We start from the raw sequence: 20,069 nt of genomic DNA, 5'->3' as shown, positions 1-20,069 counted from the left end.
GGGGATGGGCTAAATGGGTAAGGGGCATTAAGAAAGACACTTGTTTTTCTTAATGAAGCACTGGGTGTTATACATAGGGGATGAATCACTAGAATCTACTTCTGAAATCATTATTGCACTAGATGCTAACTAACTTGGATGTAAATTTAAAAATAAATAATAAAAGAAACAAAAAGAGTCACGTTGTGGCATGTGTCAGAATTTCTTTCTAAGGCTGAATAATATTCTATTGTATGTATATATCACATTTTACTTATCCTTTTATCCATCAGTGGATACCTAGGTTGTTTCCTTGTTTTAGCTATTATGAATAATGATCCTGTGAGCAAGACTGTATGTCAAGACTCTGCTTTCAGCTCTTTTGAGTATATGTCCAGAAGTGGAATGGCTGGATCACATGGCACTCCAGTGTTCTAACTTATTGAGGGATTGCCCTACTGTTTTCCATAGCAGCTGTGTCATTGTGCATTCTTTTTTTTTTGGGGGGGGGGGGGAGAATAATGATGAATTCAATTTTATTTATTCTTTTTTTAATTTTATTTTTTAAATTTATATCCAAATTAGCATATAGTGCAACAATAATTTCAGGAGTAGATTCCCTAATGCCCCCTACCCATTTAGCCCATCCCCCCTCCCACAACCCCTCCAGTAACCCTCTGTTAGTTCTCCATGTTTAAGAGTCTCTTATGTTTTGTCCCCCTCCCTGTTTTATATTATTTTTGTTTCCCTTCCCTTATGTTCATCTGTTCTGTGTCTTAAAGTCCTCATATGAGTGAAGTCATATGATACTTGTCTTTCTCTGACTAATTTCACTTAGCATAATACCCTCCAGTTCCATCCACATTGTTGCAAATGGCAAGATTTCATTCTTTTTAATTGCCGAGTAATACTCCATTGTGTGTGTGTGTGTGTGTGTGTGTGTGTGTGTGTGTGTGTGTGTGTGTGTGTGTATACCACATCTTCTTTATCCATTCATCCATCAATGGACATTTGGGCTCTTTCCAAACTTTGGCTATTGTTGATAATGCTGCTGTAAACATTGAGGAGCATGTGCCCCTTTGAAACAGCATACTTGTATCCCTTGGATAAATACCTAGTAGTGCAATTGCTGGGTCGTAAGGTAGTTCTATTTTTAATTTTTTGAGGAATCTCCATACTGTTTTCCAGAGTGGCTGCACCAACTTGCATTCCTACCAGCAATACAAAAGAGATCCTCTTTCTCCACATCCTCACCAACAGCTGTCATTGCCTGAGTTGTTAATGTTAGCCATTCTGACAGGGGTAAGGTGGTATCTCATTGTGGTTTTGAGTTGTTTTTTCCTGAAGATGAGTGATGTTGAGCATTTTTTCATGTGTCAGTCGGCCATCTGGATGTCTTCTTTGGAGAAGTGTCTATTCATGTCTTTTGCCCGTTTCTTCACTGGATTATTTGTTATTTGGGTGTTGAGTTGGATAAGTTCTTTATAGATTTTGGATACTAACCCTTTATCTGATATGTCCTTTGCAAATATCTTTTCCCATTCTGTTGGTTGCCTTTTAGTTTTGCTGATTGTTTCCTTCACTGTGCAGAGGTTTTTCTTTTGATGAGGTCCCAATAGTTCATTTTTGCTTTTGTTTCCCTTGCCTCCAGAGATGTGTTGAGTAAGAAGTTGCTGCGGCCAAGATCAAAGAGGTTTTTGCCTGCTTTTTCCTGGATCATCATGGATTTTGATGGCTTCCTGTCTTACTTTTAGGTCTTTCATCCATTTTGAGTTTATTTTTGTGTATGGTGTAAGAAAGTTGTCCAGGTTCATTTTTCTGCATGTCACTGTCCAGTTTTCCCAGCACCACTTGCTGAAGAGACTGTCTTTATTCCACTGGATATTCTTTCCTGCTTTGTCAAAGATTAGTTGGCCATACATTTATGGGTCCATTTCTGGGTTCTCTGTTCTGTTCCGTTGATCTGAGTGTCTTTTTTTGTGCCATCATTGTGCATTCTTGCCAATAGTGCACAAGGTTCTCCACATCCTTGCTAATACTTTTATTTATTTTGTTTTGATAGTAGCCACCCTAAATGGGTGTACAGTGATAAGTTATGGTAGTGTCGATTTACATTTCCCTAATGATTAGTGATTTTAAGCATCTTTTATTAATTGGCCATTTGTGTGTCTTCTTTAGAGAAATATCTATCTTTTGCCATTTTTGTATCAGTTTTTTGTTGTTACGTTTTAGGAATTCTCTATATATTCTGGATATTAATCCCAGATCGGATACATGGTTTGCAAATATTTACTCTCATTCCATGGGTTGTCTTTTCATTCTGTTGATAGTGTCTTTTCATGTGCAAAAATTTTTAAGTTTTCATGAAGTCCTGTTTGTATTTTTTTTTTCTTTTATTGCCTGTGCTTTTGGATTCATATCCAAGAAATCATTGCCAAACCCAGTGTCATGAAGTTTTTTCCCTATGTTTCCTTCTAAGTTTTATAGTTTAAGGTTTTACATTTAGGTCTTTGATCTATTTTGAGTTAATTTTTGTATATGGTATAAGTTAAGGATCTAGTTTCATTCTTCAGCATGTGGATATTTGGTTTTCCCCACACCACTCGCTGAAGACTGTCCTTTTCCTATGAATGGTATTGGCACTCTTGTTGTAAATGCTTTGATCATGTACGTGAGGGCTTATTTCTGGGCTGTTCATCTTATTTCATTGGTTTCTATATCTGTCTTTATCCCAGTTCCCCACTGTTTTGATTACCGTAGCTTTATATTAAGTTTTGAAATCAGGAAGTGTGTATTCTCCTTTGTTCTTTTTCAAAATTGTTTTTGCCTATTTTTGTAAGCAAAATTTTACTGGAACATAGCTACACTTGTTCACTTCTATGTTTATGTATGGCTGCTTTTGAGCTACTCTGGTAATGCTGGCTCATTACAACAGAGACTGTATGACCCACACAACCTAAAGTATATACTATCAAGACTTTTTATAGGCAATGTTTGCCAATATCTAAATATTTAAAGTCTTTGCCACTACAAATGCAAATAAAAACTAAGAAACAGCCTGAATGAAAAACCTTCTGTGATATACTGATAGCCTGCCATTAAAATGACAAGCATGTGGAGTGTGTCAAAGAAATATTTATATGTATGTAACAAGTGACCGAAGGAGAACATAAAATGATGTGTATTCATTGGTTATCAGTGTGGAATATGCAAATGTATATTAACAAACATGGAAAAATTGAGATCTAAATAGTTTAGAGATTAGTGCTTGTTACATTTTATCTTCCATTAAGACTTCTAAAACAGTTGTGAAGTTTTTATTTTGGAAAATCTCAAATGAAATAAAAAAAGAGAGACAATAGTAAAATGAACGCTGTATTCTCAGTATTCTCTGCCATAGTTGTGAATACAAGGTTAGTGTTGTTTCATCTGTTCCCCCCAACCTTGGATTACTTCCAAGTAGATCTTTTTTTTTTTTTAAGACCTTACCAGCAACTTTTTTTTTTTAATGTTTTTATTTTATTATTTTTGAGAGTGGGTGAGGGACAGAGAGAGAGGGAGACACAGAATCTGAAGCAGGCTCCAAGCTCTGAGCTGTCAGCACAGAGCCTGACGCAGGGCTCAAACCCATGAACTGTGACCTGAGCTGAAGTTGGAAGCTTAACTGACTGAGCCTCCCAGCTGCCCCTGGAAGTAGATCCTTAATGTTGTGACATTTTATCTGTAAACTTCAAAGTATATTTACTTTGTCTTCTAACATAAAAAGTCCTAGAAACAGAAACACAATACCATTATCAAACCTAAATATTTTAAATAAACAATTCCTTGTATCATAAAATATCCAGATAATCTCTGATTATCTTTTAAAAATTATTTTTACTGTTAATTCCACATTTCTACATTTAGTTCATTTGTCTTTTAAATTTCTTTAATCTGAGCTTTCCCTACTTCTTTTTCATTTTCTTTTTTTCCTTGCATCTTATTTTCAGAAGAAAAGGATTCACTTGTCACTGTAGTTTTATGCATTTCTAGATTTTGCTGATTGCATCCTTGTGGTCTTGCTTAACAAATTTAACATAGTTCTTTTGTTTTCTAAAAATCATGGATGTTATCCTTATTACATTGTCAGCTGATTCAAATACATCAATACATTGTCAGCTGGTTTTTTGCTTGGAAATCAGCTATCTGGATGTTGTAATACTGCTTTAACCACCTCTTGGTGTCTCATCTAAGAATGCCTCAGTTCGCCTGGAAATCCACCACAGGTACTGGCTGCTGCTGAAATCACTTCGGGTACAGATGACAATCTTGGTTGCTCAGTGAGGCTGTCCTTCTGCATTTGACTTGGACTTCCACTCTGGTACGTGCTGTCCTGTAATCTTTCTCAGGTGTTAGCGGTCCCTGGCCCGCTCCATCACACTGCTGGTTCTCCTCAGGACAGTGTCAGGCCTCTCCAGTGGCCACTCCACTCTGCCAACATAGTTCTTTTTCCCTGTGGTTTTGCAAACTGGGAGTGAGATCTCAAGGTGTGTTGAGATTCAAGTAATGTTTTGACACATATATGTAACAGTTGCAGTGTATACATCCTATCGCATTACATCAAGAGGAATATGGTAAGGCTTAGAATTCACTGATCTTTGTTTATACAGATGGGATTGAGAAGAAGAGATGGAACATCTGGAGAAAGGGCCCTGGAAGTGTTTGTACCTTATACCCCCAATGAGTGAAAAAGAGATTTTTCTTTCAAAGCTCCTCATTTGCCTAGTCATATTTGTCATGGTGGTGTTCATAACTCATTCCTGAGAAGCTTATGTAACTGTTCATTGGTATTTATATAACTCTGGTGATTGCTGCTCACAGCTGGCTCACGTGAAGGAGAAAGTTCAGGGGTATATGTGACCAGACCTGATTCTGTGATTCTGAATTTGGGTCGTAATAGTCAATGACTTTTAAACCACATGTCTCTTTACCTCCTTGTTGAACCATTTCTCTTTTTCCTCAATGACTTTTGGTGGAGTATATCCCAGAATTTTAGGGAGGGCTATTTTTTGAAAGTTAATTATTTTGATTAGGTTGTAAATTTACAAGGTCCAATATTCAGAAGATACAAAAGAGCATGCAGTGAAAAGTTACATTCTAACTTAGAGGAAAATTAATTATAGAAATTTTGAAATAATAGTTTATTATTAAGAACAGTTTAAGATGTGGTATATATTGTGATACTACATAAAAACCAGAAACTTCATAATAAGCATCATGAAGCAGCAGTGAAGCACTTATAAAACATTGACTTACATGACAGCAGACTTTTTAAGTATTAATACATCTGTAAATTACAGCTCTTTAACAAACAGACAGTAGTTGTTGAACTCAGAAGCTGAAGATTACTGATAAGGAGCTGGTTTAGACCTGTATCCTCTAAGAATACAGGGGAAACCTGTGTCTGAATTAAGTGTGCATGAGAATTGTATATACTATAATCATTTTATTTTTATATTTTTTAAATGCTTATTTATTTTGAGAGAGAGAGAGAGTGTGAGCAGGGGAGGGGCTGAGAGAGGGAGAGACTGAATCCCAAGCAGACTGCGCTGTCAGTGCACAGCCCGATGCAGGACTTGATCTCACGAACTGTGAGATTATGACGCGAGCTGAAATCAAGAGTCGAATGCTCAACTGACTGAGCCACCCAGGAATACCTACTGTGATCATTTTAAAATTGCTGCTGTACTTAGCCACGTTCGATCCTGGGTCAGATAGGAATTCATAGCTAGGCCTCACAAGTTGGAATGTTTGATTGTGAATTTGTCTGTGATACTGAAAGGTTATCAGATTCTGTTCCTCCTTCCAGAAACAGCCCACTCTGCAAGGCAGAAACCAGAAGAAAGAAATATAATAGTTGGCAACAAATTCCCACTCCTGGATAGATCAAGTTCAGACCCTTTGGCTTGACATTCAAGGCCTGCCCTGTATACTTTGACTCTGTCCTGTCTGCCTACTCTCTAACCTTGCTTCAAATGTTCCTCCAAGTGGTTACTCAATAAATTTGCTTGTGAAATAGAAACTAAAGGGCTTAAAGCCAGGAGAACATCAAATTTCATTATCAGAACCAGGTCAGAGAACCAAAGCACTAAGTTGAAGTGTACCAACCCAGCCTCAAGTGTAACTATGTAGGGCAAGCTGCAGTGTTGGTGGAAGTAGCTATTTAGCAATAGTTATCCCCTCTTAGGGACTCTGCTGTCCAGCCATCTGTTCCTTTGGGAGGAGGAATATTATGGCTTCCCTTTTAGTAGGGAAGAATTCAGGGCTGTGAGTTAGGAAGAAGGTGACAGTAATATTATGTGACAATGCCAAGGGAGTATTAGCTCTTTGGGGGGGGGGGGTGCTGAAGGAATGATAGTTCTTAAAGAAAACAGAATTGCTGAGCTTTCCTCTTGTAGTGCTTCAGGTGGAAATAGGAGAGGACTGTTTGAGGGGAGGGTAGTGGATTTGGGAGGGCAGCCAGTCGGACTTGCATCTCCTTCAGAGCTTCTCTTTTAGTTCTCATGTCTGGGTGGAGACAAAGCAGTAGCACCTTACTTTCTCAGTAGGTGGAAGATGTCCATAAGCCAGGGCTCATGTTGCATTCCCAATGCTTCTTGCCACCCTGGACTCTGTCTTTGGGAGACCTTTTGTAAAAGGCCTGCTGTGGATCCTGTGGTAACAGAGAACTGTGATGTTTTAACCTCTTGCTCATGTTAATGGTATTGCAGTGCCCCATCATGAACATTCCTTGTCTGGTGCCTCCCTTGGCCATTTCTCCTTTGTCTTCAAAAAGCAAAGGTTATCTGCTTTAAACCCTCATGGTCTCTCAGTGTGAGGGCCAGAGAAGATGCTTCCACTGCTGCTGCAGGGGAGTGAATCACTCTGGGTATTCACATGGGACTGTGTGTGCATGTGTGCACACATGTCCACATCCACTACCCATTTCTATCCCCAACTTTTACAGTGGCCACATCAACTTCCCCTCCTCAGCCAAACAACTGGCAGGAGAATGTAGAATGCTAGGAAGACAAGGCCTTGGAGGTAGTCCTCCCTGGGACAGGGACTGACTTCTGTGCCAGCATCCAGGAAGGATCTGGGTCTACATCTTAGTCCGCCTTGGGCAAAGAGCTCCTGGGGAGAGACAGGGAAATGGTTTTGGGTTGGAAGGCCCCTCCTGCTGCTGTTTTGCTTAATTCATTTTAGCCAGTATTGAACTACATGTATTTTTCCAACTATTCCACCTTATTTTAAGTCTCTATTCCTGGGACTCCTGGGTGGTTCAGTCAGTTGAGTATAAGTTCAGGTCATGATCTCACAGTGTGTGAGTTTGAGCCCCACATTGGCTCTGCACTGACAGTGTGGAGCCTGCTTGGGATTCTCTCTCTCCTACTCTATGCCCCTTCCCCACTTGTTCTCTCTCTCTCTCTGAAAATAAAAATAAATAAACTTAAAAAAGGATAATTTTAAAGTCTCTTCCTTTTGCTTATGCTCCTATATCTGCCTAGAATGTTCTTCCTTTTCTTTTACTGTCTGTTACCTACTTATTGTATTAGGTTAAACCCAGGTTTCACCTTTCCTAAGGAAGTACTCCACCCTCCATGACTGGATTGGGTGTCTTTTCCCAAAGTGTTGTTGCTATTAGGCACTCACCACATGTGTTTCCCCATGTGGACCATTCCATTGTGCCTTGGCACAGGGCCTGGTACTCAAATGTTCATATGTGTGTTAGGCTAAACTAAAAGACAGAGGGGGCAGGAGAATCAGCAGTGCCTAGTTTGTGGCAGTCTCATGTGGAGAGATTTGGAATGAAGATGTGTACAGTCTCATGCGGCAGGTGTGTGTGTGTGCATGTGTATTTGTAAAAAACACTCATTTTGTGAGAAAAAAATGCAGTTTGTATCATTTCTGCTTCTCCTTTTGCTTTCTTATTTTTGATTTTTGATTAGGATATATAAAATTTGAGTTTTCCAAACAAATAAACACTGCTACCCAGAATGGCTGAATAAGCCCCATAGCTTTGTTTGCTGCTAGACTGTTCAATGTGATTGGGAGTATGGAGTTCCATGGAGTTTGGCAGACCTGGGTTTAAAGAAGAGTATTTTCCCTGAGAGAGCTGGTGACATCCCCATTTTATAAATGTGGGAACCATGGCTGAGAGAAGTTGAACCCATGAACATAGAACTACCAAGTGGCAGAGCCCGGATTCAACTAGTACCACCTAGGGAGTAGCCCAGAGAGAAAGAGAAAACCACCATTAGAACATCATAATAATAATTACTCCAGGTAAGATCCACTGATGAATGTTAAAATTAGTGGGTAAATTTTAAGAAACAGAATATTTGCATCCTCAAGGCCTCAGAGTCCCCTACCACTCTAAATATTTATTTACATATAATTTTAACATATGTCCAGAAATTCTTTGATGCCCCTCTTTCCAGGAAATTGAGCTTAATTCATTTCCCATTGAATGTGAGCTGGGCTTAGTGATTTGCTTCTTTTATTCTTTTTCTTTTTTTTCATGTTTGTTTATTTTTGAGAGAGAAAAGGTGCAAGTAGGGGGAGGGGACAGAGAGAGAGGGAGACACAGAATTCAAAGCAGGCTCCAGGCTCTGAGCTGTTAACACAGAGCCCAACACAGGGCTCGAACTCACAAACCATGAGATCATGACCTAAGCCAAAATCGGATGCTTAACCAACTGAGCCACCCAGGCGCCCTGTGATTTGCTTCTAATGAATAAAATATGGAAAGGTAAAAATATTAATTTTACAGTGGAGAAATCTGGCAGATACCACTTTAAACAAGTGACCAAGGCTAATGTCACCAGTAATAAGTCATGTTGATATCATGTACCCTGATAAGATGTGATGAGAAGGGCACTTTATCTCTATGGTATTCTCGACTCCCCCCACCCCAACCATAACTTCAGTCTAATCATGAAAATACATCAGATGCTCAGATTAGGGGACAGTCCACAAAACACCTGGCCAGTACTTTTTAAAAAATTGTTGAGGTCATGAAAGACAAGAATACACTGAGAAACTGCCACAGTTGAGAGAGACTGAGACATGACAGCTAATGCAATATGATATTCTGGATGGGATCCTATAATAGAAAAAGGACATTAGTGAACAACTGGTGAAATCCAAATAAAAGTTAAAGTTCAGTTAAAAGCAAACAAAAATCATCCCACCAAACCCCCAAACTTCCTGAGTCCTTCCTGCCTGAACGCCAAGTGGCATTGACTAGTGCACCTCAGTTACAGCATTTATGTTCTAGTTTTAAATTGCTCTTACCTTTGGGAAAGACCTTTTGGTTGTGTAGTGCTTGTATCTGGGAGGCTCTGGTGGATTTGGGGACAGGCTTATGGTCTGTATGACTGTCAAAGCCTGCCCATCCAGTAATCAGAATGCCGCCCAGCAGATTGAGGAAGAGGGGTGTGCATACGGACCCTCCTACCCCACCCCTTGCGGGTGTTTGATGCCACAAATGACATTCCCTCTGCCAAGAATTTCATCCCCTTTCCGCCTCCTCAGGGCAATACCTTTAGATATTCTGCTCACCTTTCAAGGCTTCACTCACATTTTACCTTCCATATTTCTTGTGCGATAATACCACAAAGTAGTGTCTTTCATATTCCTGTGACCCTAAGGCAATTATTCTTGGTTTAGCTAATTACCTCTGGTTAGAAAAATGACGTCTTAAAATTTTAAGTTCTCTAGGTCAGTTAGCCTGTCCTTCCTGTGGTATTTAGCATACCTTGCCTTATTATGTCTAGAAAACAAACTCCTTGAAAGGAAGGAGTCTTATAAATATCCCTTGAAGCATCTTGGACAGTGTTTTCCATGTTGTAGGTCCTCATTGAATGGTCAATGAATTAAATGAGTGAACACTTTAAGACAGTGAAAGGAGGAATATTCCTCTTGTTGGCAGATGAGACTTGCTTAGTGTCACACAGGTGAGTGTGAGCTGTTTTTGGAACCTACTGTCACTTTCAGAGCATTCTGTGGCCATGAAACTTTCTTACTCTGATCATAGTGGTAAATTATAGCAAGTGTGAGGGCTATCATTTGTTGTGAGCCTACTCTAGAGCAGGCTTGGTTCTAGACACACACACTATTTAGTCCTCACAACAGCTCTGAAATGTAGGCATCACTATTCCCATTTTATAGATAAATCCATTGAGATTCAGAGAGATGTAAGTCACTTGCCTTAGATCACCAACTAATAAGATGCTGAGTTGAGGTTTGAAGGTGTGCCTGGAATCAAAACCTGTTTTTCTCCCAGTAAATGTCAGTCCCTGGCACCTCTCTCCCTTTGTCTTTTCAGACCCATCCCTGGAAGACATGTGTGGCACTGAGTGTGCCCAACTGGAGGAAGATGGGCAGCGGCCACCGCGGTGCACTTCAACTACCTCATCTCAGTCTGAGCCTTCAGAGCAGCTTAGGCGCCACCAAGGCAAGAGCCTCACCTCCGAGGACCCCAAAAAGAAGAGAGCTCAGAAGCCCTCCCACATGAGGAGAAATATACGGTGAGCTGTGCTGAGGGTAAGAGGAGAAGGGAAGGAATAGAGAGAGATATTGCCTTCATTTGAAGGCTGTCAGTAGCAGGACTGGTTTGAGCAGGAGGGTCCCCTTTCCAAAAAAGGAAAGTATAAGCTGTGTGCCCCAATTAATAGTGGAGATGCAGCTCAGGACCACCCCCAGGCTGTCTGAGGTTGTGGGGCAGACACGGATGGTGCTCAAGCTGTACTGGGGAGTATTCCACTCTCTGGAGGTCCTGGGAGACAGCCCAGGGATGATAGGGTGCTCTGGTTGGACTGTTTTTTTCCTTTATTTTTCCCTTACATTTCAAAACAGGGGAAGATAAAGGAAAAGAAGTTGGGTTCTCATTTTCTTAGCGCTCAACTTCAATTGACAAGGGCCTGTCTGGCCCAAAGAAGGCTTCTTCCTTGAGCTAAGAGAATGGCAGATGTGAACTTCCTTCACTGTCTAAATCCCCTACAGTCCTTCCATCACATAACCATTTTGCTATCGAAAGGAGATAAATGATATCCTATTCTCCTACTCTCATTTTTTTAACATAATGATAGCTTGAAAGTATTATTCAAAGTTTACGAAATGAGGAGGTGGGATAAATAAGGATCTATAATTCTACCCTCCTATATAACAACTCTATATTTTAATACTGCTTTTCAACTTCATGAATCATGTATTACTCTTTTACTTTTGATCTGTTATGTGCAAAGATGAGTTTTCAGGAGCATCTCTCAGGAAGTTAAATAATATGGAAAAATGTTAGCCCACAATCACCTGAATCTTGAAGTTCACCCCCCGCCGCACTCCATTTTTTTTTTTTTTTTTTTGCCTCTCCTGTTGCATGGGTGTGTGGGACTGACATGGCTTCTCCTCCTCTTGCCTTAGCTCTCTGAGCTCAGCAATGAGCTCTTTAGCTTGTCATTACATTGTCCAAATTTCCAGTGAACCAACCCAAGTGCTCACTCTTATTGTAATGTTTAGAAAGCTGCTCCGGGAGGATCAGTTGGAGCCCGTTACCAAAGCAGCACAACAGGAAGAGTTGGAAAGAAGGAAACGCCTGGAGCAGCAGAGGAAGGATTACGCAGCCCCCATTCCTACTGTTCCCCTGGAGTTCCTTCCTGGTAAGCAGCAGAGTTGGTGGGAAAGGCCCTGCCTGAAGTATAAGGAGAAGAGGCCTTTGGCACACACAGTGGTTAAGGGCAGATCTGAAATAAGATCGTGGCCTCTCAGGAATCATTTTGAGTCATTCGGTTTCTTAGGAGCAGATGATCAGAAATATCTTACTGAAAAAGTTAAAATGGGGAGACCTGGGTGGCTCAGTCAGTTAAGTGTCTGACTCTCGATTTAGCTCAGGTCATGATATCATAGTTTTTCGGTTCAAGCCCCACAGTCTCCCACTCTCTCTGCCCCTCCCCTGCTCACGATCTCTCTCTCTCTCTCTCTCTGAAAAATAAACATTAAAAAATTTTTTTAAATAAGATGAAAAGTTAAGATGGTTAAACGTGTACCCCTCAGGGGGACTCGGCTAGCTCAGTGGGTAGAGCATGCGACTCTTGGTAGCAGGGTCATGAGTTCGAGCCCCACATTGGACCTCGTTAAAAAATAATTATTATTATATTTTTATTTATATACATTACATATCTTATGTATTATATTTATATTTTATACATAATTTATATATTTTAGTAATATATACTTAATAACCAGGAGATAAGAACCAGTAAAGACAAGGGAAGTTAGAAAGGGAACTGAGGTGTTTGAGATACCCTCAACTTCTTTCCTCAGGGGTAGTCCCCTTGAGAGTGACAAAGGTAAAGGGCTGATGAATCATTTGGGGAAATAAGTTTACACTAAAGGTGGTTTTGGCATTCCCTTCCATCTTTTTTTCCCTAGAGGAAATTGTCTTAAGAGCAAGCGATGGTCCCCAACTGCCTCCTCGGGTCCTGTCCCAGGAAGTCATTTGTTTGGACAGCAGCAGTGGCAGTGAGGATGAAAAAAGCAGTCGAGATGGTAAGGTCGAGCCAGAGGTGTCTCTGCTTCCTTCTGACTCAGTGTTCACCCTGATTGATTGGGCTGTACATCTGAATAGAAATCAGTCCTTCCCCATTTATTTTGGGGTCTGACTGTGACAAATATCCCTGAGTCTCCTTGTAAATGTAAGGTTTTCCCTTGTCTTAACTTGAAGCCATAAGAGAGAAATAGTAAAACTCAAAATTTTATAAGTGATGACAAGTTCTAACTTTGTTCCCATGCTGTAAGCTTTGATAATGGGCAGTAAATTATCTCTGCTCCCTGGGTTTTGGTTTTTGTTTTGTTTTGTTGGCTATCTCAGAAGTGATTGAACTGAGCTCTGGAGAGGAAGATACCCTGCATATTGTGGACAGCAGTGAATCTGTCAGTGAGGAAGATGAGGAAGAGGAGAAGGGTGGTACCCACGTGAATGATGTCTTAAACCAGCGTGATGCTCTGGGGCGGGTCCTTGTCAATCTGAACCACCCTCCGGAGGAGGAGAATGTCTTCCTGGCCCCACAGTTGGCACGGGCAGTGAAACCTCATCAGGTACAGCAAATCTTGATTCTTTTCTTTGTTTCCTTTCAGCTTCTTTGCTGAGGACATTACCTGCTGGTGGTTGTCAGCATCAGAGCCTGTGAAGTACTTGTTTGGTACCACGAGCAGTTATTAGAAAGCCCTGATCCTTCCTCCTGGCACTTGATGCTTCAGGATTTTTTTTTTAATTGGAATATGAATGTATTTTTTTATTAGGATGCTCACAAGAATGGCACACTAGTACTGTCTTTCTGATGTGATGAAGAATACATACATCTGACCCACACTGTGGCAGGGGTAAGGGCTCTCAGAGCTGGTACCAAGTATCCACTGAAGACATCTCCATTCACCAGAGAGGATGTTTCTTTGACTCCAACATCTTTACTGTAGCTTCTAGTCAGGTCTCCATGCCTTGGGCCCAGACTTCTTCATTCCAGCACAAGTTGACCCTCTTTTTTCTTGCCACTGTGAACTCCTTCAAGACCTAGGTCAACTGCCCCATGTCTAACTTGCCCAGACGGGCTCCGGAATTCTGCAACACATCTTTGGTATGCTGCTGCCCTGCCACCCTCAGGGGCATGGTTAGGAGTTGGGGAGAGGGGGAATAGCATCACATTACCAAAGCAAACGGCAGGGGCATATTAGCACATGACACTTGGACATACACCTAACAACCTCATAGGATACATGCTTTTTCCCAAGTGCTACATAATCCCCATAGAGAGCAAACACTTATGGAATGATTTTTTATGCCAGGCACAAGGACACAAAGTGAATGGTGTTTACATACATCATGTCCTACACACAATGGGAAATTAGCACCTGAAAGCTAGAACCAGATCTCTATCCTGGCTCTTCCCTGCCTTTGAATGGTGTCACTGCTCTGTTTCTGCCTGTTCTCAGCATTTAGTTCATTTTTCAAAAGGGAGTATAAGATGGCAGAGAGAGTAAAATGGGAGATTGGACTGGGGTGGGTGATTAATATATGGGTAACAACCTGTAAAACAAAATAATACAAAAAACGCAAAATCCAGATTTAGTAGTATAATATAGGAAGAGAAGGTAGCTGGAAGTACTACATGCTAATCCAGACAATATGATACACAACCCCGCAGGGGGACGACTCAGTGAGGAGTGGGGCAGAGGCTGCCTCTTTAGACTAAGAGCCTTTCAGTTGGACTGCTGAATGGACTAGATATGCTGCTTCATCTGTAAGCTTTCTTTGATGATGATAAAACAGGTGAAGACAAGCCTGGACACCCCACAGGCCCACCCCATGGCCTGCTTGGAGCCCACAAATACATAAGGCACATTCTTATCCTCAAATAGCAGCAGAATGTGCAGGATGATCTCCAGGGCCTCAGCATCTGCAGCCATCATGATGAACTGAGAGATGGCTCTGTTGAGGATTTTGGTGGCTTCATTAGCTCCTGAAGCTGCTTGTAGTTACATGGATGCTGAACAAGGTCCAGTAGTTTCTTGGTGAGGTGGGTGTCTGCAAGGTGATAGGCCTTTGGATTTACATCAGCCCCAGTCATTTCTGTGATTCCATGGTCTTGCCACCCCTCTGGGAGTGCAGCCAATGTCAGAGCAGGAGCACACACTTCAGCCAGAAAGGAGGAGTAGATGCTTCAGGATTTCTGGTGAATGGGAAGGGCAAGTCTCAGGTTTGCCATATCATGTAAAGGTATCAGATCTCTTGGCTTAATACTCTTGAGCTTTCTTCTGTGAGATCTGCAAGACTGATTGAGATGCTGTCTGCAGGACAGTGCCTTGGTTAGGAAATTGATTTGACTCTGGAAGTGGTTCCAGAAGAGATGTAAGAGTCAGAAGTCTGAGGAACTTTCTGATAGGAGGGAGCAGAGTAGATTTTGTTGACCCAGAGCTGTGAACCAAAACCAGTGAGTGGAGATTCCATGAAGGCAGAGGTTGACTCAATGTAAGAACTCTTCACAATAAGAACTCCTTATGGAATGGGCTATCTTGAGGTGAGCGGCTAAGGGCTGAGTGAGAGACCCTGTCAAGAATTTGGTACTACAGATTTTTGCCTCAGGCCATTGTACCAGGTGAATGATTTTCTGTGTTTTCTCTAAGAAGACTATCATCAGCCAATAGACCATTCAGGGTACAGGGAGACTTCTGTAGCCATCCACACCAACTGTCTGGTATAGTGTCTGCTCCTTTACTTAATTCTAATTCCAAGGTTAATAAAACTGAATCTTGGTCTTTGCCAGCTCCTTTAACTATTGCCTCTGTTTGCCCTTTATCAGATTGGTGGGATCCGGTTCCTGTATGATAATCTGGTTGAATCCCTGGAGAGGTTTAAGACCAGTAGTGGCTTTGGCTGTATCCTGGCCCATAGCATGGGTCTGGGGAAAACTTTGCAAGTGATCTCCTTCATCGACGTCCTCTTCCGCCACACGCCAGCCAAAACTGTCCTTGCCATTGTGCCGGTAAGAGTTCAGTCACCCCTCTGAGGAGCTCTGGGTTAATGCCTTTCTGGGTACTAAACAGCTTGATGAGCTCATCTATGAGCTTGTTTCTTAAAATCCTTTTTCTGGACTTGGCTTTCTGACAGGTTAATACTCTTCAGAATTGGTTGGCAGAGTTCAACATGTGGCTTCCAGCACCTGAAGCCCTTCCAGCTGACAACAAGCCTGAAGAAGTCCAGCCTCGGTTCTTTAAAGTTCACATCTTGAATGATGAGCACAAGTAAGTGGCCTACTCTCTCCTCTTCTCCCTTTCCTTTTAGACTTCTTTCCAGGATCTGGATATCAGGGCACTAACCCAGATTCCTTTTGGTTTCTTGATGTGGTCATCCCCCCTGCCCCCCACTGCCCATTCCTTGATACTCATTTTTTCTCTACCTAGCTTTTCAGTAAAGTCAGAGTTAGGTAGCTTGGGAAATGTCTTATGTTCTGCTTGAAGGTGCTTTTATATCCTGAAAAATATGCATACATCATCCTATTTGCCCATGTGAATGGTAATAAAATTCAACATGGTGAAATGAAACTATCCATCTTCTAACTTTTCACCTTTTACATTTCTCTTTCTTAGAAGCCTAATCAGCAGTCTCTTTTAAGCCCCTGTTTACAGTTGACCTTTACTGGTACAACTTCCAAGTTTTGAAAAGGGTAAACTTTTGTTTTAGATTTGAATAAAATTATATTTCCATTCTATACATTCAATTTGATTTCCAAAATTCTAAAGCTATTTCTTGGTCCAAGCCAGCCATCCATGCTACCCTTTCCCCTTGTTGGCATGGATAATTGAGAAGATAGACTTTCTCTTCTTCAGAGGCTGCCTTTTGTGATGTTTGGCACATACATCAAAATGAGGAGACTGTGGGCGGCTCCCTAGGTGGTTGATCACCTGCTCTTCTTTCTTGGGTTTCAGGACTGTTAGTCCACATGCAGTTAATGAATTAGAATCAGGACTCAGTTGTTTAGGAGTGGAGAGACTGTGCTCTTCGTGTCATCTGGGCTCTGCTGCCCTTTCTCCTTTACTGCTTGTCTTTAGCTCTTTGCTCATCGGGGCCTGGGAAGGTAAAATGCAGAATTTTGCCCTTGCTTTTACTATCTTGTGTTTATTATGGGAATAATTTGAAATTCTCCCTCAAATGTAGAATTGTAGTCATGCATGTACATCCAAGGGAGTCATTACTTTTGCTTGCCTTGTGCCATTGCATTTCCGTTTTTCTGATGTTTAACTGTCATTGGTGACCTCCCCATCCATCCTCAGTGCAGTTAGCATCTTTGGGATACTGGGAAGGGGGGCAGCCAGCAAGCCCTATGGTGCTGCCACTGAAGTCCTTGGCAATAAGGACTTCTGAATGTACATCAACGCAGCTCTAATTGTGAGCAATTCTTTCTGGGGAGCAGTGGAAGCAATAATTTTTTTCTCTGTTCACTCTTGCAGGACAATGGCAGCTCGTGCTAAAGTGATGGCTGATTGGGTATCAGAGGGTGGGGTACTACTGATGGGGTACGAAATGTACAGACTCCTCACCCTGAAGAAATCCTTTGCCACAGGTAGATCGAAGAAAACCAAGAAACGCTCTCACCCAGTCATCATTGATCTGGATGAGGAAGATCGACAGCAGGAGTTTCGGAGAGGTGGGTAGCCTATCCTGGGGATACTCTTAGGGGTAGTGTTTCAGGAAGAAATAGTGTCTGTGGTAGCACCAAGTCAGATGTGAAGATTATTGATGTGAGTTGTATTGTCATGAACCAGAAATCCAGGTCCCTAAGATAGGTGGGATGACCTCCACTGGCTCTCAGAAGATACTGCTTTCCTTGCCTGTCATGGAATTCTGGGTGGGCCACTCATAGACTGGCTTAGGGAGACTCCCCTGCCCATCTGACCCTGTTTCTCTCACAGAGCAGTTAGGAAAGTGACTTTTCCTCTCATCACATCCTAGAGGTGTTCTGGGGTAGCATTAGGAAAATATTTACAAAGTATTTAAATCACTGATATGCAGAGTAATAATGATATTGTGACTTTATAAAAGGAGAATTTATCCCAGGTTTGTGTTTTGTTTTGTTTTGTTTTGTTTTGTTTTGTTTTGTTTTGTTTTGTTTTAGTGAAAGTCATTCCTCTCGTAGTGATAGTTCTGCTCCATCTTCTAAGGGCTTTGCCTGTTTGGGGAAGAAAGTTTTTTTTAGGTTCAGAGGCTGTTTCATTTTATAGGTCTCTCCATCTATAGATTATGTTTGTGCTAGGTTTGCTTCTGTGGTAGAGCTGGGATGAACTTGCCATTTAGCAATGACTGGCAGGTAACTCCAGAAAGATTTTGTCCTTTAGCTAGCTCCCCACCAGCCAGCCTGCAGATGGCACAGAGACACTGGCAATGGTGAAAGTCGACTGAAGTATCTGGATCATTCCCGTCAGTCTCACTTAGACCCATTTAAAAAAAAAAAAAAAAGGTTTTTTTTATAAAAATGTTTATTTTTGAGAGAGACAGACAGAAGGCGAGCAGGGGAGGGGCAGAGAGAGAAGGGGAGACAAAGAATCTGAAGCAGGCTCCGGACTGTGAGCTGTCAGCACAGAGCCTGATGGAGGGCTCAAACTCACAAACGGTGAGATCATGACCTGAGCCAGAGTCGGATGCTTAACCGACTGAGCCATCTGAGTGCCTCTCACTCAGACCCATTTTTAATCCTAGGCTGGTAGTCTATAAAGTCACACTCTCCGCCACCCAGTTGATATAAGCCCTAGGTAGGAATGCGAGGTATTTTACTTTGAGTGTAAAGGAGAAAAAGAAAAAAGATAAGGAAAGGAAAGAGGGAAGAGAGATATTTACTGCAAGAGTCAATAGTCCAGGTTAATGTGTCACACCAAATGCGCAGGAGCCTGGATGGCTGGCTCCCTTTCACTAATGGGGGCTGACTCTTGCTTTCCTGCTTCCTTCATTTCTTCTGTCTCCTCCAGGGTGCACCCCTACTTCTCATATTGTTGACTAAGAGCAGGCCCTCTCACCCTCTGACTCCGGATCCTCTTCCCTCCCTAGAGTTTGAGAAGGCCTTATGCCGCCCTGGCCCTGATGTGGTGATTTGTGACGAGGGACACCGCATCAAAAACTGCCAGGCCAGCACCTCACAGGCCCTGAAGAACATTCGCTCTCGCCGCCGAGTGGTGCTGACCGGGTACCCCCTGCAGAACAACCTCATTGAGTACTGGTGCATGGTGGACTTTGTGCGCCCAGACTTCCTCGGCACCCGGCAGGAATTCAGCAACATGTTTGAACGCCCCATCCTGAATGGGCAGTGTATTGACAGCACGCCTCAGGATGTCCGCCTCATGCGGTACCGGAGCCACGTCTTGCACAGCCTCCTGGAAGGCTTTGTGCAGAGGTGAGCCATCCTCAGGGCCCTGTGTTTTGAACCATCAGAGACCCATTGGTGTAACAGGCATGCAAAGCTGTCCCAAAGGGGGACTGTTACAGCAGGAGGGTCCCTCCCTAGTGGGTGATAGTAAAACTTTCCTTTTACTGAGTAGCTTTTCCTGAATAGCACACAAATGATGGATAGCCACTGTTTCAGTCCTCTGAAAGTTTGGCCTAGAAGTACTTCTCTCAGAAGTTAATCTTTGAAGTTTCTAGGGATACCTACCTTACTTGCTGAGAAGCAAAAGAGAGCTAGCCTTCTGCTGACTCTGAAAGCATAGAAATGCTGGTTCCCGGGGGCATGGCCTCACCAGTGTCAGCATCTCGGTAGATGTAGTTAGGCCGGTCTAAAACAATTTCCTTGTTTTTCCTTGTTAAGATGGAATATGTGCAGAAAGCTTAGAGAAACAGCCCTAGATCTGGGTATGAACCTGGAGCTCCCGGTCTCTGCCACCCAATCCTCTTTGCTTTAGTTCTTATCCTTAAAATGAGTTTCTTCTGATGGTCGCTAAACCAATCCTTATTGTTCTAAGTCTGTTGTGAATGTTGAGATCCTCAAAAGGAGGTGTGGCAGAAATGCAGGATTCTTTTGTTATCCTGCACTGACCCCTCCTGGCCACACTGGCTTGATGATTCTGATCTCTGCCTTCGAAGGAGAGGCCACACTGTGCTGAAGATTCATCTACCTGCCAAGGAAGAAAATGTGATCCTGGTGCGGCTCTCAAAGATCCAGCGAGATTTGTACACACAGTTCATGGACCGTTTCCGAGACTGTGGTAGCAGTGGCTGGCTGGGGCTGAACCCCCTCAAGGCTTTCTGTGTGTGCTGCAAGGTGTGTTGAGGCCTCAGGGAATACTGAGATATGAATGAAGGTTGCACATGGTCCCAAGGAAGTTATTCCTGCTCGGAGTCCTTGATAAGGGAAGAATAAAGTGACAGGGGTCCCCCTCGGTTTGCTGCATTGAAGAACTGGGGGCCCCAAGGAGAAATATGCTGGTTGTGTGCTGCACAGTTCCTGGGGGTGCCACTCAGCCTGTGATATAAATGGTGCTCCTTGCAGTTGTGCAGTTCATCTGGTCAACTTGTGGTACCAAACTTGAGA

General features: G+C 42.3%; 1 protein-coding gene and 2 pseudogenes across 5 annotated transcripts in view; 1 reads left to right on the top strand and 2 right to left on the bottom strand.

Moving 5' to 3' along the window:
- The window catches only part of RAD54L2 (RAD54 like 2), a 114,505-nt gene that overhangs the window by 71,426 nt on the left and 23,010 nt on the right, over positions 1 to 20,069 (top strand). For all 5 annotated transcript variants that reach the window (XM_027038844.2, XM_027038843.2, XM_027038842.2 and 2 more), the window contains 9 exons: positions 10,328 to 10,529; positions 11,518 to 11,657; positions 12,430 to 12,546; positions 12,869 to 13,095; positions 15,354 to 15,536; positions 15,662 to 15,795; positions 17,002 to 17,198; positions 18,593 to 18,935; positions 19,622 to 19,799. In XM_027038844.2, coding sequence (XP_026894645.1) covers positions 10,328 to 10,529; positions 11,518 to 11,657; positions 12,430 to 12,546; positions 12,869 to 13,095; positions 15,354 to 15,536; positions 15,662 to 15,795; positions 17,002 to 17,198; positions 18,593 to 18,935; positions 19,622 to 19,799 — 1,721 coding nt within the window. The remainder of the gene's footprint in view (positions 1 to 10,327; positions 10,530 to 11,517; positions 11,658 to 12,429; positions 12,547 to 12,868; positions 13,096 to 15,353; positions 15,537 to 15,661; positions 15,796 to 17,001; positions 17,199 to 18,592; positions 18,936 to 19,621; positions 19,800 to 20,069) is intronic.
- On the bottom strand, positions 3,998 to 4,394 carry LOC106987046 (SNRPN upstream reading frame protein-like; annotated as a pseudogene).
- On the bottom strand, positions 14,254 to 14,621 carry LOC106986997 (NHP2-like protein 1; annotated as a pseudogene).

This window comes from Acinonyx jubatus, chromosome A2, assembly GCF_027475565.1.
Source record: "Acinonyx jubatus isolate Ajub_Pintada_27869175 chromosome A2, VMU_Ajub_asm_v1.0, whole genome shotgun sequence".
Classification (NCBI taxonomy): Eukaryota; Metazoa; Chordata; class Mammalia; order Carnivora; family Felidae; genus Acinonyx; species Acinonyx jubatus.
The sequence above is the reverse complement of the archived record's forward strand: the minus strand, read 5'-3'. Positions and strand labels throughout refer to the sequence as shown.